General features: G+C 51.3%; 2 protein-coding genes across 2 annotated transcripts; one reads left to right on the top strand and one right to left on the bottom strand.

Annotated features, from left to right (window-relative positions):
• The first annotated feature begins 5,459 nt into the window (after nucleotides 1-5,459).
• LOC125552099 (calcium-transporting ATPase 4, endoplasmic reticulum-type-like) lies at nucleotides 5,460-11,323 on the top strand. Its single transcript, XM_048715576.1, has 8 exons — nucleotides 5,460-7,089; nucleotides 7,259-7,325; nucleotides 7,430-7,554; nucleotides 7,997-8,275; nucleotides 8,376-8,753; nucleotides 9,562-9,671; nucleotides 9,775-10,003; nucleotides 10,524-11,323. The coding sequence occupies exons 1-8, from the start codon at nucleotides 5,665-5,667 to the stop codon at nucleotides 11,097-11,099; spliced, it is 3,189 nt and encodes a 1,062-aa protein (XP_048571533.1). The 5' UTR covers nucleotides 5,460-5,664; the 3' UTR covers nucleotides 11,100-11,323.
• On the bottom strand, nucleotides 11,240-14,481 carry LOC125552100 (receptor-like protein kinase HERK 1). Its single transcript, XM_048715577.1, has 2 exons — nucleotides 11,689-14,481; nucleotides 11,240-11,464 (listed from the first exon to the last, which is right to left on the bottom strand). Exons 1-2 carry the CDS (start codon nucleotides 14,227-14,229, stop codon nucleotides 11,285-11,287), a joined length of 2,721 nt encoding a protein of 906 aa, XP_048571534.1. The 5' UTR covers nucleotides 14,230-14,481; the 3' UTR covers nucleotides 11,240-11,284.
• Nucleotides 14,482-15,829: the final 1,348 nt, after the last annotated feature.

Raw genomic sequence — 15,829 nt, 5'->3', positions numbered from 1 at the left:
GTCGGAACAGAGAAACAATATCGTCATCGTGTTCATGGGGAGGCAACGGAATGCGTCGTGTTCACGGGGAGGCAACGGAATGCGTCGTGTTCATGGGTAGGCAACGGAATGCGTCGTGTTCATCGGGAGGCAACGAAATGTGCCGTGTTCATCGGGAGGCAACGGAACACGTGGGAGCCAACCGGCTGGGTCGGAACGGAATGCGTGGTCGTGTTCATCGGGAGGGCTTGGACGGAACAGGCGATGGAAACGAGGCCCGGCGTACCGCAGAACGGAGGAAACGGACCTCCTACGGTCGAAACGGGGGTCCTGTTGATCGGGAGGGGTGTGGTGTACCGCAAAATGGAGGAAACAGACCTCCTACGGTTGAAACGGGGGTCCTGTTGATCGGGAGGGGTGTGGCATACCGCAAAACGGACGAAACGGACCTCCTACGGTCGAAACGGGTGTCTTGTTCATCGGGAGGGGTGTGGCGTACCGCAAAACGGGACTCCACGGGATACTGTTCATCTCCACCGTCGACCTCCTCCAGCCTCCACGGGCTCCTATTTATCCAGCCTCCACCGCGCGCTACTCCACCGGCTACTGTTCAACCACCCCTCCACCGTCTACTGTTCATCCAACCCTCCACACCACGGGGTCCTATTCAACCACCCCTCCACGGGCATCCCTCCACACCACGGGGTCCTGTTCATCCAGAGGCAACGCCACCGCTCACTGTTCATCCACCCCCCTGCAACACTCACTGTTCATCCAATCAATGGCTTTAGTTAGCAGCAGTAGCGAAGGAATCGCTCGATCGGGTTCAGTTAACAGCCATCGATCGATCGCTCGGGTTCAGTAACGCGTAGCCTGCAGTGCAATTGCTCGGGTTCAGTTAGAGCCCAATGCCTCACACACACGTGCATACGTGTACGAGAGAAACGCGCATCGCTCGGCCCCCGACCTCCCACCATAACCGGGAACTCCCCGAAATTTTCCTCGCCCTCGCTTCTACCACGGTTTTTTGTGTCATGGACGGTCTAAAGAATGTCATGCAGCCGCGTCTCTGGCCCGCCCAGGACGAAAAGCCCATTTTCTGTCATGATTTTTTGTCATAGAAGTAGGAGCCCACCACATCTATGATGATACCGGGTTTTGTCACAATTATCGTCATAGAAGTGTCATATGTATGACATATTTTTTTTCGTTCGGCCCAAAATGTCACGGATGTGTCTTTTTTTGTAGTGTATGTTCTGAGATTGATGTTGCTATGACTTTGCTATGCTTAATGCTTGTCACTAGGGCCCGAGTGCCATGATTTCAGATCTGAACTTATTATGTTTTCATGAATATATGTGAGTTCTTGATCCTATCTTGCAAGTCTATAGTCACCTATTATGTGTTATGATCCGTTAACCTCGAAGTGACAATAATCGGGATACTTACCGGTGATGACCGTAGTTTGAGGAGTTCATGTATTCACTAAGTGTTAATGCTTTGGTCTGGTGCTTCTATTAAAAGGAGGCCTTAATATCCCTTAGTTTTTAATAGGACCCCGCTGCCACGGGAGGGTAGGACAAAAGATGTCATGCAAGTTCTTTTTCATAAGCATGTATGACTATATTTGGAATACATGCCTACATTACATCGATGAACTGGAGCTAGTTCTGTATCACCCTATGCTATAATTGTTGCATGAGGAATCACATCTGACATAATTATTCATCACTGATCCATTGCCTACGAGCTTTTCGCATATTGATCTTTGCTTAGTTACTTTTCCGTTGCCACTGTTACAATCACTACGAAACCAATACTGTTACTTTTGCCACTGTTACCGCTACTATCATACTACTTTGCTACTAAATACTTTGCTGCAGATATTAAGTCTTTCAGGTGCGGTTGAATTTACAACTAAACCGTTAATACTTGAGAATATTGTTTGGCTCCCCTTGTGTCGAATCAATAAATTTGGGTTGAATACTCTACCCTCGAAAACTGTTGCGATCCCCTATACTTGTGGGTTATCACCTATAGAGCATCTTTATGATCACTCAGTTACGTTGTGAAGTTTGATAGCACACAAGGTATTCCTACGGTATCTGGGAGTTGCATGATCTCATGGTCGAAGGAACATGTATTTGATATTAAGAAAGCAGTATCAATAAACTGAACGATCATATGCTAAGCTAACGGATGGGTCTTGTCCATCACATCATTCTCCTAATGATGTGATCCCGTTATCAAACGACAACTCATGTTTATGGTTAGGAAACCTTAACCATCTTTGATCAACGAGTAGTCTAGTAGAGGCTCACTAGGGACACGATATTTGTTTATGAATCCACACATGTATTTAAGTTTCCGGTCAATACAATTCTAGCATGAATAATAAACCTTTTATCATGATTAAGGAAATATAATAATAACTATTTTATTATTGCCAATAGGGCATATTTACATCAGATGGGACCCCTACGCACGTCCACACGTAATGTTGACCGACAGGATGTATGCGCCTCATCGCCATGTGGGCTGGTGGATGTGACTGGTCTAAGCTAATGCCAAACCAGACCATCATGAATCACCAAGCGTGAGAAAATTTTACGACTAAGGAACTACAACGCGGAGAGATTCCCGATGTCCAAAACAACATGAACCCAATGAAAAGTTTGGCAAGGACGAAATTGCTGAAGCACCTCGAATATGGACTCGTTATCGAACAAAGGGAGACTCATTGAACCAGTTTTCAAGACCGGCGACTAAAGAATGAAGAACAGACCGGAAGATCCGAGGAGTGTCTCTGACTTGAAGACTGGTTCAAGAGCTGCTAACGGTGTATCCCCTGGCACCTATATAAACCAAGGGGTAGGGCTCGTAGAGAACACACAACTATCTCGAGATAGATCACCTGTACTTTGTACTCCACACCAAACCAATACAACAAAAGCAACACGTAGGGTTTTATCTCTTAGGAGAGTCCGAACTTGGGTAAAACACGTGTCTTTGTTACCATCGTGACAAGGCTACTAGATTGGGACCCCCTACCCGAGATCTGCCGCAATCAACTCCGTGAGCCGTTGACAATGAAGTTGCACAATGGCGATTCCCCATTACAAATTCTCCTGAACATGGGAGATCACTGAAGCACATTGATGTCGTTGTGAGAACGAGACATTTCAAAGGAAGCATACCAAATCCACAAGTCATGTGATGCCACTGCTTTTAATATGAAAGCATACCAAACCCTTATTCTTGATACATCCCACGCAAAACCTTTTGGGTAGTTCTTCCATTGTCAATGCATGCAATCAATTGAATCAAGCGTACATGGAAAACCTCTCGCCTCTCCAATAGCCAGCAACTTTTCTGTGTTCTCCTCATTTGGTTCTCTTAGATATTCTGCTCCAAACACCTCCACCACGCCGCGAACAAACTTGATAGTTTCTCTGGGCATGTGCTTTCCCCTATCCGGAGCATCTCACCAACGACATCGACAACGGTACCAAGTGCAAGAATCCTCATAGCAGCCGTGCATTTCTGCTTGGTAGAGAACGATAGTTTCCCGCAACAATCCATGGCGAGCTTTAAGTAGGGATAGTGTGCCTCCACTCCCTCCACCACGTGCAAGAATAAGGGTTTGCGCATACATAAGCGTTAAGGAAACCATTCATCTCGGAATGTTGGTCCGGGATCAACCTTGTAGAGCAGCCATGCTCCAAAGACTTGATCCCGGTTCAAAACTCTTCTTGCTTTGATCGAACCCTTGATGTTTAGAATGTGTTCCACCTCTCGGTCCATTTTCCCAAGGACGCTCATGATCACAATCATCTCCACTTCTTTGCCTGAATTCGATGAATTAAAGAACTACTTTTGAATTAATTCATCAAGCTCCGTTGGTCCATACTTCTCATCCGATGAACCATTGTCTTGCCTACAAATCAATCACCCAAAACTGGCTGGACAATGTGTAGAACACATTGAGGGCACGATGCAGTCCAAAAGGAGCCGGAAGTGCCACGGCGGCGTCTAGGCCAGCAAGAGTGCCCGCGGCGGCGAGAGTGAAGGGAAGGAGTGTTGTGACGGTGCTGACGGTTGAGGGCTCGATATGGCGATGGAGCCAGGGGTAGGCCAGCGCGGATAAGGAAGAAGAGATAGATGAGAAGAAAATGGCTGGTCCGACAGGCAGGGGTGGATTTGCCTCCCCACTATCTCGCAATATCTTTTCCTTTTGGCCTGCTGCCCCAGCACAGCCGTGTCACGGCCATGCGTCCGATTCGATCCCGTGTGCAACCCGAGGCCACGGCATGTGCGCTCCTGGCTGGCTCCCACGGACGGCGAACCGTGCCCCCACGGTACGGGGGCATCGGCTCCCTTCGTACTGTACTGTACCCGCCGTACTGCAGCTACGCGGAAGCTGCGAAATCCGCGATCCACGCCTGTGCGGTCTCCGTTTCCCCGTAAAATATTAATCCAGATCTCGCACCACTCCTGCCTGCCTGCCTGCCTGCAGAAAAGGAATCGACGACAGCGAGGAGGTCACCCGCATATACAAGCTCCACTACACTACTGTACGTACCACTTGACACCCTCTGCGCTGCGCTTCGGGAGCAACGTGGTGCGCGGCGTGCCTGACCCGACCCCGAACCCGATCTCTGCGCCGCTGCCCCCGGTGCCCGTACGTAGCAGGTTCGGCTGATTCCCCGCTCGTGCACACTGCACGGCGATGGCAGCGCACGGCACGGCAACGGAACGTGCAGGGCGCAGCCGAAGCTGCTGCGTGCGCGACTGCCCGTGCCTCCCAGCGCGGGACCTTCCAGAATTCCTCTTTTGCAGCCCGGGAGGGAGCCCGATAAAATCAGGAGGCGCGGGGTACACGTGGCGTGCCGCGATTGGCCGGAGGTGCGTCATTAGCGGCTGCGCTCGGACGGACCGCCCAGCGCCGTGCGATGGTTGGCCCGACTGACGTCACGCCACCACTCGCCGGAAAGATTCCTCGCACCCCGATCCGCGCAAAGCGGTCCCGGCAGCCACAAAAGCGGCACGCCCCTCTCAATGCGTGTGGGTCAAGGCTCGAGGCGGCCCCAGGGTACAGTGGCACATACCCGTTGGAGGCGCACACGCGGCAGCACGGCGCGTCGCTTGGTGACGTGGCCTCCGCTCCGGGTCAAGCAAGGCATCTCTCCATCAAGAACCCCATACCTTACCGGTTAATTAATTAACCATTCGCCACATATCATATCGAAAGTGGAGTACTAGCCGCCACGATAACGACCCCCTCGCTCGCTGACGAAAGGTCCCAGCTCATACGCATCCCCACCCGCAGACACACAAAGGTCCAAGACGACGAACCACCCGGAGCGTGCGCAGCGTACTATTTCTTCCCTGTCGCGATCGATTTGGAGTAAGAAAATAGTTTACGCCATAAAGAAAAGCGGAAAAACAAAGGCAAAAGCCCCCCCGTCCTTCCCCAGCCTGCTTTCGAATCCACACCACCAATCGCCCTCTTCTTCTCCCACCCAGCCCAGTCCCCGCTCCCCTCCCCTACCCCTCCCCCCCGCCCCCTCCATCCCCTTCTAGGGTTAAGGGTTCCATGCGATCTCGCCGCGGCGGCGACGGACGGGAACCCTAGGTAGGAGCGCCTCCTCTCCGTTCGAATCTCGAGTCGTCGCCACAAAACAAATGGGCAAGGGCGGGCAGGACGAGGCCGCGCGGCCGGATGGATCCGGTTCCCCCGGGGCCGACCCCGACGTGCCCGTCTTCCCCTTCTGGGCGCGCACCCCGAGCGACTGCCTGGCGGAGCTCGGCGTCTCGGCGGACCGCGGCCTCAGCTCCGACGACGCGGCGGCGCGGCTGCACAAGTACGGGCCCAACGAGCTGGAGCGCCACGCGCCGCCTTCCCTGTGGAAGCTGGTGCTCGAGCAGTTCAACGACACGCTCGTGCGCATCCTCCTCGCCGCCGCCGTCGTCTCCTTCGTGCTCGCGCTCTACGACGGCGCCGAGGGCGGCGAGGTCAGGGCCACCGCCTTCGTCGAGCCGCTCGTCATCTTCCTCATCCTCATCGTCAACGCCGTCGTCGGGGTCTGGCAGGAGAGCAACGCCGAGAAGGCGCTCGAGGCGCTCAAGGAGATCCAGTCCGAGCACGCCACCGTCAAGCGCGACGGCCGCTGGAAGCATGGGCTCCCCGCGCGCGACCTCGTCATCGGAGACATCGTCGAGCTCCGCGTGGGCGACAAGGTCCCCGCCGACATGCGTGTGCTCCAGCTTATCAGCTCTACCCTCCGTGTTGAGCAGGGATCACTCACTGGCGAGACCTCTTCGGTTAACAAGACCAGCCACAAGATTCATCTCGAGGACACAGATATCCAGGGGAAGGAGTGCATGGTCTTTGCTGGCACCACCATTGTCAACGGCAGTGCAGTCTGTGTGGTGACCGGAACTGGCATGGCCACTGAAATAGGCAAGATCCATTCGCAGATCCAGGAGGCATCACAGGAGGAGGATGACACGCCGCTGAAAAAGAAGCTCAATGAGTTCGGTGAGGCGCTCACTGCCATTATTGGAGTGATATGTATCTTGGTTTGGCTCATTAACGTGAAGTATTTCCTTACCTGGGAGTATGTGGATGGGTGGCCGGCGAATTTTAAGTTCTCATTCGAGAAGTGCACATATTACTTTGAGATTGCAGTGGCACTGGCTGTTGCTGCCATTCCAGAGGGCCTGCCTGCTGTGATCACCACATGCTTGGCACTAGGCACCAGGAAGATGGCTCAGAAGAATGCACTTGTGAGAAAGTTACCCAGTGTTGAGACATTAGGTTGCACAACAGTGATTTGCTCCGATAAGACAGGAACCCTGACCACCAACCAGATGTCAGCGGTGAGGCTTGTGGCAATTGGGAGGTGGCCTGATACACTTAGGAACTTTAAGGTTGATGGAACCACTTATGATCCAAGTGATGGCAAGATACATGACTGGCCAACTTTGAACATGGATGATAACCTCCAGATGATTGCGAAGATAGCTGCACTCTGCAATGATGCAAGTATTGCACACTCTGAGCATCAGTATGTTGCTACTGGGATGCCCACAGAGGCTGCATTAAAGGTATGATTTGTTAATGAACCAAGATATATACATATGTTGCATGTTGCTTCTACTTGCCAATTCTACACTCTAATTTGAATGCTTTTTAAGACGACACTGTCTCTATTTCATTAACTCACGGTAATTTTATCACTTGTACTGTTGAGTGATTGTATTATGCACGTGCCAGGTTTTGGTCGAGAAAATGGGGCTCCCTGGTGGATATACCCCATCTCTGGATTCATCCGATTTGCTAAGTATGTTGATTTCTTTTGTAAAATTATATAGTCTGATTGCATTATTAGCTTTTTATGTAGACAGAAAAGATCTGACATAATTTGTGTATCTTTGTTGTTTGAAGGGTGCTGTCAATGGTGGAACAACGATGCTAAAAGAGTAGGGACTCTGGAATTTGATCGCACTAGAAAATCAATGGGAGTTATTGTGAAAAAAGCAGAGACTGGAAAGAATTTGCTGCTTGTGAAGGTATTTGGAATAATTCATATCGCTTAGTTCTGTTGTGGATTATCATATGTTGCACTTCTGTATTTCAAGTTGTCTAGTGTGTACAAATATTATTTTTCTGGAATTTGGCTTACTAACATTTTATTCTTTGTAACGCTGGAAATAACATACCATATATTGTCATTGTCCACCGTACCAGTTTTTGTGCCTTCCTTTTCTCTTGAAACTAGGGCTCATCTTTGCCATATCGGCAAATGTTAATTCTCTTTAACTAGTTATCAATGCATATTTACTTTCTTTCAGTCAGTTGGTTATAGATTCAGCTACAATGTGGCATTGAGTTTCTTATTTGCTTCTGTGAGTAGCAAGTACCATGTATTCATGTCATATTGCTGCTTCCAATGTTTCTGGTCATGTCATTTTCTCTCCTACGAATATTTATGGTAAAAGTGTACTCTTGCAGGGAGCAGTAGAAAATTTGCTAGAGAGAAGTGCCTATATTCAGTTGCTCGATGGATCCGTCGTGCTCTTGGATGAGGGTGCCAAGGCACTCGTATTGTCAACACTTCGTGAAATGTCTGGCAGTGCATTGCGCTGTTTGGGCTTTGCATACAAGGAAGATCTGGCAGACTTTGCAACATATGATGGAGAAGAGCATCCCGCTCACAAATATCTACTTGATCCTGCATACTACTCTTCCATAGAGAGTAATCTGATATTCTGTGGTTTTGTTGGTCTGAGGGTGAGACCTTCTCACTCCATGGAAATTCTGTAAATAAATATGCGGTCCTAATTCGGAAACTGCATGTGTCTTTAACATCATTATTACTATACTACCACAGGATCCTCCACGAGAAGAAGTCCACAAAGCAATTGAAGATTGCAGGGCTGCTGGTATACGTGTTATGGTGATAACAGGTGATAACAAAGAAACAGCTGAGGCAATATGCCGTGAGATTGGGGTTTTTGGTCCCAGTGAAAACATTAGCTCAAAGAGCTTTGCAGGGAAGGAATTTATGGCTCTTCCTGATAGAAAGAAGATTTTGAGGCAAACAGGTGGCCTTCTCTTCTCAAGAGCAGAGCCAAAACATAAGCAGGAAATTGTTAGGCTGCTCAAAGAAGATGGTGAAGTTGTTGCAATGACTGGTGATGGAGTGAATGATGCACCGGCTCTGAAATTAGCTGATATTGGAATCGCGATGGGCATTACAGGGACTGAGGTCTGCCTTCTTTCTCTTCTTTAAATCAGTCGTTCTTTTTAGTTCTATTTTTAAGATCCATTCCTATTTTGTGTAATTCATTGTTAGCTTATTTGGTTATTTCCATAGAAAAATGTCACCTTCTGACATCTCAAGAGTACGGTTTTAGGCTGCACCTAATCACTTTACATGTGCAATTGAATCCATTTTGTTAGTGTCTGATTGTCTTCTATCACTTAAGGTGCTTCTACTTGCAATTATTATTATTATCATTATTGTTTAGCGTTTGCTATAGTTGTTTTATGTAATGTTTGCTGCAACATCACAATGATCTGTTACTCATCAACCCCTAAGGCTACTTTACTGCTGAATAATCCATGTTAGTAACACTCAAGATACACGAAATAAGTCTGCGATAATGATATGATTCCTATTGCCTTCATTAGATTTTCATTGCTTTTTCATTCACCTTTCTGTTTTGATTTAATGGTGCTCCCTGTCCTGCCTCTACTGTATCCTTTTTGTGAAATGTGTTACTCATGATGACCTTCTGTGAATGCATGCTATGTTTGTTAACATGGTGTGGATAGAACCCTAACTTAATGAAAGGTATAAATCGACACGTATTCATGCATTGCGGGCATGAGCAGAGATGAAAACAACAAAGACGACATAATGGTGAAAAATCTGTTTCACTTGTCTGCCTGGCCAAAGTTTTGGAAGTTGGAACACATTTTTTCTGAGTTCCTAAAGGCGTGTTTTTGTTAGCCGTTCTCACATGCGCAGAGTGGACTTGTGACCTTTTCCCTTTCTCCTTATGATGTGTTAGGTTGCAAAAGAAGCTTCAGATATGGTGCTTGCAGATGATAACTTCAGTACAATTGTCTCAGCTGTTGGTGAAGGAAGGTCCATTTACAACAACATGAAGGCTTTTATAAGGTACATCTTTTTTGCTAGCTATGTTTTAACCATTTCGTTTGCTAATTACTTGAAACATAAAAAACAAATGCAACAAGTTCATATGATCCATGTGGCACTGCAGATATATGATATCTTCGAACATTGGAGAAGTTGCGTCCATATTCCTCACGTCGGCTTTAGGTATCCCAGAAGGCCTCATTCCAGTACAACTTCTGTGGGTCAATCTTGTTACGGATGGCCCTCCTGCAACAGCTTTGGGATTCAATCCACCAGATAAGGATATCATGAAGAAACCTCCTAGAAGAAGTGATGATTCATTAATCACTCCTTGGATCCTGTTCCGCTACATGGTATGTTTTCCTGTATATTGTGCACTTCCTCAAGTATCCTCATCTTAAATCAATTGCTTTGAAGCCCTCACAGTGAATTAATTTACTGTGTTCTACGTAGCTTTTCAGCAATAGTAATTATGGTATATACAGTTTTAAACACCTTATAAAGAGTCAGCACTTCCACAACAAGCATTTCGTTAGTATTTATATCCAGACATTAAAACGAGAGTTCATTCTTAATTAAATCAACTGGGAGATGCTTCTCTAGAGTGTCCCATATATGTCTTGTATCTTCCATGCGAAAACTGTCAATTCTCATAAGTTCTTCAATCTTACTCAAAAGGTCCAATAGTAATAAAGTTGTATACATTGAGGACTTATGAAAATGATTTTTCCCAGCATAGCTTCCACATGATGTGGTCTTTTGGCACATCATTATGGCTCTTCTAGCCCTATTGATTTGTGCACTTGCATAGAATATTAATTTATGAATGGATGCAGTTGTACTTATGTTTGAAATTTATGAACATGTGTGTAGGTTATTGGGCTGTATGTTGGGATTGCAACGGTTGGAATCTTTATCATCTGGTACACCCATGGCTCTTTCCTGGGAATTGATCTGGCTAGTGATGGTCACACTCTTGTTTCATACTCCCAGCTCTCAAACTGGGGCCAGTGCCCCTCATGGGAGGGTTTCAATGTGTCATCATTCACAGCAGGGGCAAGGACATTCAACTTTGATGAGAACCCTTGCGATTACTTCCAGGGCGGCAAAATAAAAGCAACAACCCTCTCCCTTTCTGTCTTGGTGTCCATTGAGATGTTCAACTCACTGAATGCCCTGTCTGAGGATGGCAGCCTTCTGAGCATGCCTCCATGGGTGAACCCCTGGCTTCTTCTGGCAATGTCGGTGTCTTTTGGGCTTCATTTCTTGATCCTCTACGTGCCTTTCCTTACCCAAATCTTCGGGATTGTGCCCCTCAGTTTCAATGAATGGCTTTTGGTCGTAGCAGTTGCATTCCCAGTGGTTCTCATCGACGAGGTTCTCAAGTTTGTGGGACGGTGCTTGACAGCTCGGGCCAGAAAGCAATTAGGAAAGCGGAAGGAAGAGTAGAGGGTAGTGATTGAGTATTAGATGGCCACGGGGGAGTAGACGTCTGGTGAGACCCCATTATTTTTCTCGAGATCCGAGGGCACTGCTCTTTGTTGAGCATGAAGGAAGTTAGGGTACTCTATAGAACTCATAATCATGCCTCGAGTTTAACAGACTCATTTATTCGTTTGTAACAAAAATTGGTGTTATGAATGTGCTGGAGATACAGCATGATTTCTTGCCCATTTACTGCAGTAATCTTCACTTATATCCATGAAATATTCTGCTCTGAATGCAGTGACACCTCCTGGTTTATGTATTTTTGTCTCGGCCTTGTTCACATGGCGATTCTGCTTATACTCATCCTGGAGTATAAGCCGCTGCCTCTCTGCCGATCATATACATATCCATGGTGAGGTTACTTTTGTGAAATCAGGAGAATCTGTTCCTCCTTATTGGTACGTTGTACATCACTACCTGATATAACTTTCTTCTACGTGAAAGTTTGTACATCGTTTGTCATGTACTACATGCTATAAACACAAAATTGACATATACATGTGCTTCAGCTTGTACAACGTCGACGAAGCATCTTTTGGCTTCACCTGACCTCGTCGCTCTTGATCATCTTCGAGAATACTCCGCTCAGGGACATTCCGTCTAGATCACCCAAGTTGGTGGTCATGGCAGCAGCGTCGGTCGCCATGGTAGCGGCGGACAGGCTACGCTGAACCTCTGGCGTTTTCACGGGCACAGGCGGCGCCGGCGGCAACATGGTGTCGACGTACGAGCCGTCTGACGACCCCACCTGCAGCTGCAGCGCGAACTCGAGGCACCAGAGCACGTCCCCCATGGTGGGCCGCTCCACCCCGTACTCGGCGAGGCACTTCTCGGCCGTGTCCGCGAGCTTCTTGAGCGACCCCGGCCGTATCGTCCCGGCGATCCTCTGGTCGACGATCTGGTCGAGCCGACCGTTCCTGAGACACGGCGTCGCCCACTCGGCCAGGCTCACCATCTCCCGGGGCAGCGTCGGGTCGATGACCGTGCGGGCGCACAGCACCTCCAGCAGGACCACGCCGAAGGAGTAGACGTCCGACTTCTCCGTCAGCATCTGCCGCCGGAAGTACTCCGGGTCCAGGTACCCGAAGCTGCCCTTCACCTTGGTGCTCACGTGCGTCTTGTCCAGCTCCGGCCCGTTCTTGGACAGCCCGAAGTCGGCCACCTTGGCCATGAAGCTCTCGTCCAGGAGGATGTTGGCCGACTTGACGTCCCGGTGGATGATCGCCTTGGCGGAGCCGGTGTGGAGGTAGTGCAGCCCCCGCGCGGCGCCGATGCAGGCCTCGAGCCTCTGCTCCCACGACAGCGGCGGGAGGCCGGCGCCGTACAGGTGGCTCCGCAGCGTGCCCATGGCCATGTACTCGTACACCAGGATCATCTCCCCGCGCTCGTCGCAGTAGCCGATGAGCGAGACCAAGTGGCGGTGGCGCAGCCGGGACAGCATCTCGATCTCCGTGTGGAACTCGTGCAGCCCCTGCTGCGTCCGCCGGTTGCCGCGCTTCACGGCCACCAGCGTCTCGTCGCGCATCGTGCCCTTGTACACCTTCCCGAACCCGCCCTCGCCGATGACCATCGCCTCGTCGAACCCGCCGGTCGCCTCCTGGAGCGCCGCGAACGGGATCCTGTACCCGGCGCCGGCGCCGTTCTGCCCGAGCAGGACGGTGTTCCCGTTGCTCTTGGAGAAGCTCCGGGAGCGCGAGCGAGAGCCCAGCGCGCTCGCCGAGAAGGGCGACCAGGTGTCGGACGGCTGCTTCTTCTCCGGCTCCCTCCCGCGCAGCGTCCTGAAGGCGATGAACCCGAGCACCATCACCAGCGTGGCCCCGCAGACGGCCGAGCCGGCGATGATCCCGATTTTGACCTTTGAACTGCGCGCGGACGCGGCGGGAGCGCCGGCGCCGGCGCTCCCGACTACCCTCATGATCTCGAGGCCGTTGAGGAAGCCGTCGGGCAACGCGTTGTCCTCGGTCGACGACCCGATGCTCACGGTGATGGCGCCCTTGGCGTCCTTGGCGCCCAGGAGGAAGTCCTTGTACACCGGTATGGACAGCCGGTTGAACGTGTCACGCGAAATCTCGTAGTTTTCGAGCACCACCGACCCGCCGACGTAGACGTTGAAGGCCATTCCCATGGCCGCCTTGCTGACGATGTCGCACCAGTGGAACCGGAGTAGGTAATCCGACCCGGCCGGGGCGTCGAACCTCCAGCTGATGTTGAACTGCACGTTGATGGTGCTGGTCTCGCCCGCCGTGCTCAGCCTCGTCGCCGTCGCGTAGACCTCCGCCGGCGCCGTGTACGCGGAGGAGAGCGCCGACTTCTCGTCGTATTTGATCGTCAAGGGCTTGGCGTCTTTATGCTGCGCTAGGTTGGTGTTGAGCTGGAAGCTCTGGTCCGGCAGCCACGTCCTCCCCAGCGTGTCGTTGCCGGGCGTGATCTTGGGGACGCCCATGTTGATCCGGTGGATCGTCTCCAGCGCCTGCGTCGACAGCCCGGTGTACTGGACGGCCCCGCCCATCATCCTGGCCGTGTCGGCGATGAGCTCGTCGGGGACCGACACGACCTCGATGGCGTTCACGAACGCGAGCTTCCCCGTCGGCGCGAAGGCGATCACCAGCGTGGCACCGGTGACGTTCAGCGAGAACTCCCTGAGCTCCGCCGTGCCGTTCTTGGGCGCGTACCCGTTGACGAGCACCGCGCCCTGCACGGACACGTTGAACGCGGCGTCCGCGGCCATGTCGTAGGACCGGTACGGGAAGGGGAAGAAGTGGAGGCGCACAAAGTGCCGGCCGGGCTGCTTGACGGCGAACGTGTAGGAAGCCGGCGCGGTGAAGACGCGCGCGGACCGGTAAAGCTGCGACTCGCCGGACGGGACGACCGCGGTCAGCGACGTGTTGGCCTCGACGCTCTGCGGCGCGGCCAGCGACTTGGCGGGCAGACGGGCGTCCCCGACGAACGTCCGTCCCGCGGCAACGGTGGCGCTCGCCGACGTGCCGCAGAGGACGAGGTAGGTGTCCGCGGGGGTAAACGCGCCATTGGCTGCGCCGAGCAGCACGGACGCGACGAGGAGCCGCACGAGCATGTCAGGAACCGGCGGCATGGTGCAAGAATTCCGGCCAAAGCATCGGCGATCGGCACGGGGCACTAGAAGGAGGCCACGGAGGTCTTCATCGACAGGGATGGCGGCACAAACCAGAGAGCATCACCAGAGTGCACGATTGCTTTTGTAGAGGTGGTGTTGAGAGTTGACACTTGTTGCTTGAAACGAGATGAGCAGAGGGAGTTAGCGACTGCTGCTAATACCCACAGGAAGGACAGTGAATCGATGCTTGGTTTTGACGAGCTCTTGGATGTGGTGGGGGTATTTGATTAGCTGGGGAGCACTGCGTATTGCGGTGTCATTTTCTCAGGATCTCATCTCAGGTGGAGAGATAGGCTTGAATTTCATATATTATCGGGAGCTTTTTCCTTGTTTGCGGGGGAATTCAGGAGCTTTCTAATGCCGTCATTTTCTTGGTTTACAGATTGTCTGGCATATATTCGATTCGGTAAATTTCTCGTGTGATCCTCTCTGAAGAAACGTCAACATGTATATTGTTAAACAAAGACAAGGCGAAAGTTTTTTGCGACGTGTGATGAACGGACCGGGTGCCTCCTAGGTCTCTTTTACTGTCAAGTGTCAACAACTGGGTTCTTATTGTCATGTTCCGTGGCACTAGGAATTACTGTACTGTAGTACCAACACTGAGGCCAGAGAAAAGGTTCGACGAGAGTAGCAGGCACCTTTTCTGTTGTGGCCTCCCGGGACATGTCAAATCCCACGGTGACACACTCGCAGATGAAAACGACTGCGAGGAAAATCCACGCATTTTGTCGTGTGAATCGTGTGGCCCTTTGTTTAGGAACGTAAAGGGGAACGATTTGTTCCCTCGACCATTGTGCTGTGGCTCGGCTCGGTGGGAAGGAAAGGGCCGAGGAAGTCTCCAACCACCTCCGTCGACCACCGCACGCGACCGGAGCAGCCGTCGTTTTCGTACCACCGTCGTGCGCGCCACCACGACCGGGCGCAATTCGTACATTCCTTTTCTTTTCCCGGCCGGTGGTGTATGTACGCGTCTCCGGCGCTTACTGGACAGCACTCCTGCTGAGATGGCCAACATTCAGTCTCATCTCTGGATTTTGCAAGGGAAAACGTATACTCCAGCGCAAGTGTGAGACACTAGTACAGTGTGAACAACTTGATCTCGTACGATGGCGGCGTCACTGCGGATTAGAAGATCATCATCAAGGCGATCAAGATGGTATGTTCCTGTACTCCTGTACACGCAGGTGTAGGGACGCTGTCATCGTGTTCGTGTACGTAGGAGACAGAAAGGGGGATGCACGGGGTGGGCATCCATCTACCACACGGCAGGATAATGTTGCAAGTAGAGGCATGATTGGCATCGCCGTCGCCGTCGATACGGTACGCGTCGGCGCGGCGACGGAAGCATGCATCGCATTCGAGGGCCAGCTGTGTGCTACAGCTGCATGCAGCGCCCCCGGGTTGACCCGATCGCTTTGGGGAGGGAAGGAGCGAACCAACGGCTGGAGGTGGAGGTGGGGATGAGCGTGGCGGAGAGGGACGGGTTACGCGGTGCCGGTCCAGCCCGTTTCCCTTGACCCGGCCCCTCCACGGCGTACTTGAATATTAGGTACTG

This window comes from Triticum urartu, chromosome 4, assembly GCF_003073215.2.
Source record: "Triticum urartu cultivar G1812 chromosome 4, Tu2.1, whole genome shotgun sequence".
Classification (NCBI taxonomy): domain Eukaryota; kingdom Viridiplantae; phylum Streptophyta; class Magnoliopsida; order Poales; family Poaceae; genus Triticum; species Triticum urartu.
This window is presented reverse-complemented; position numbering and strand designations above follow the sequence as displayed.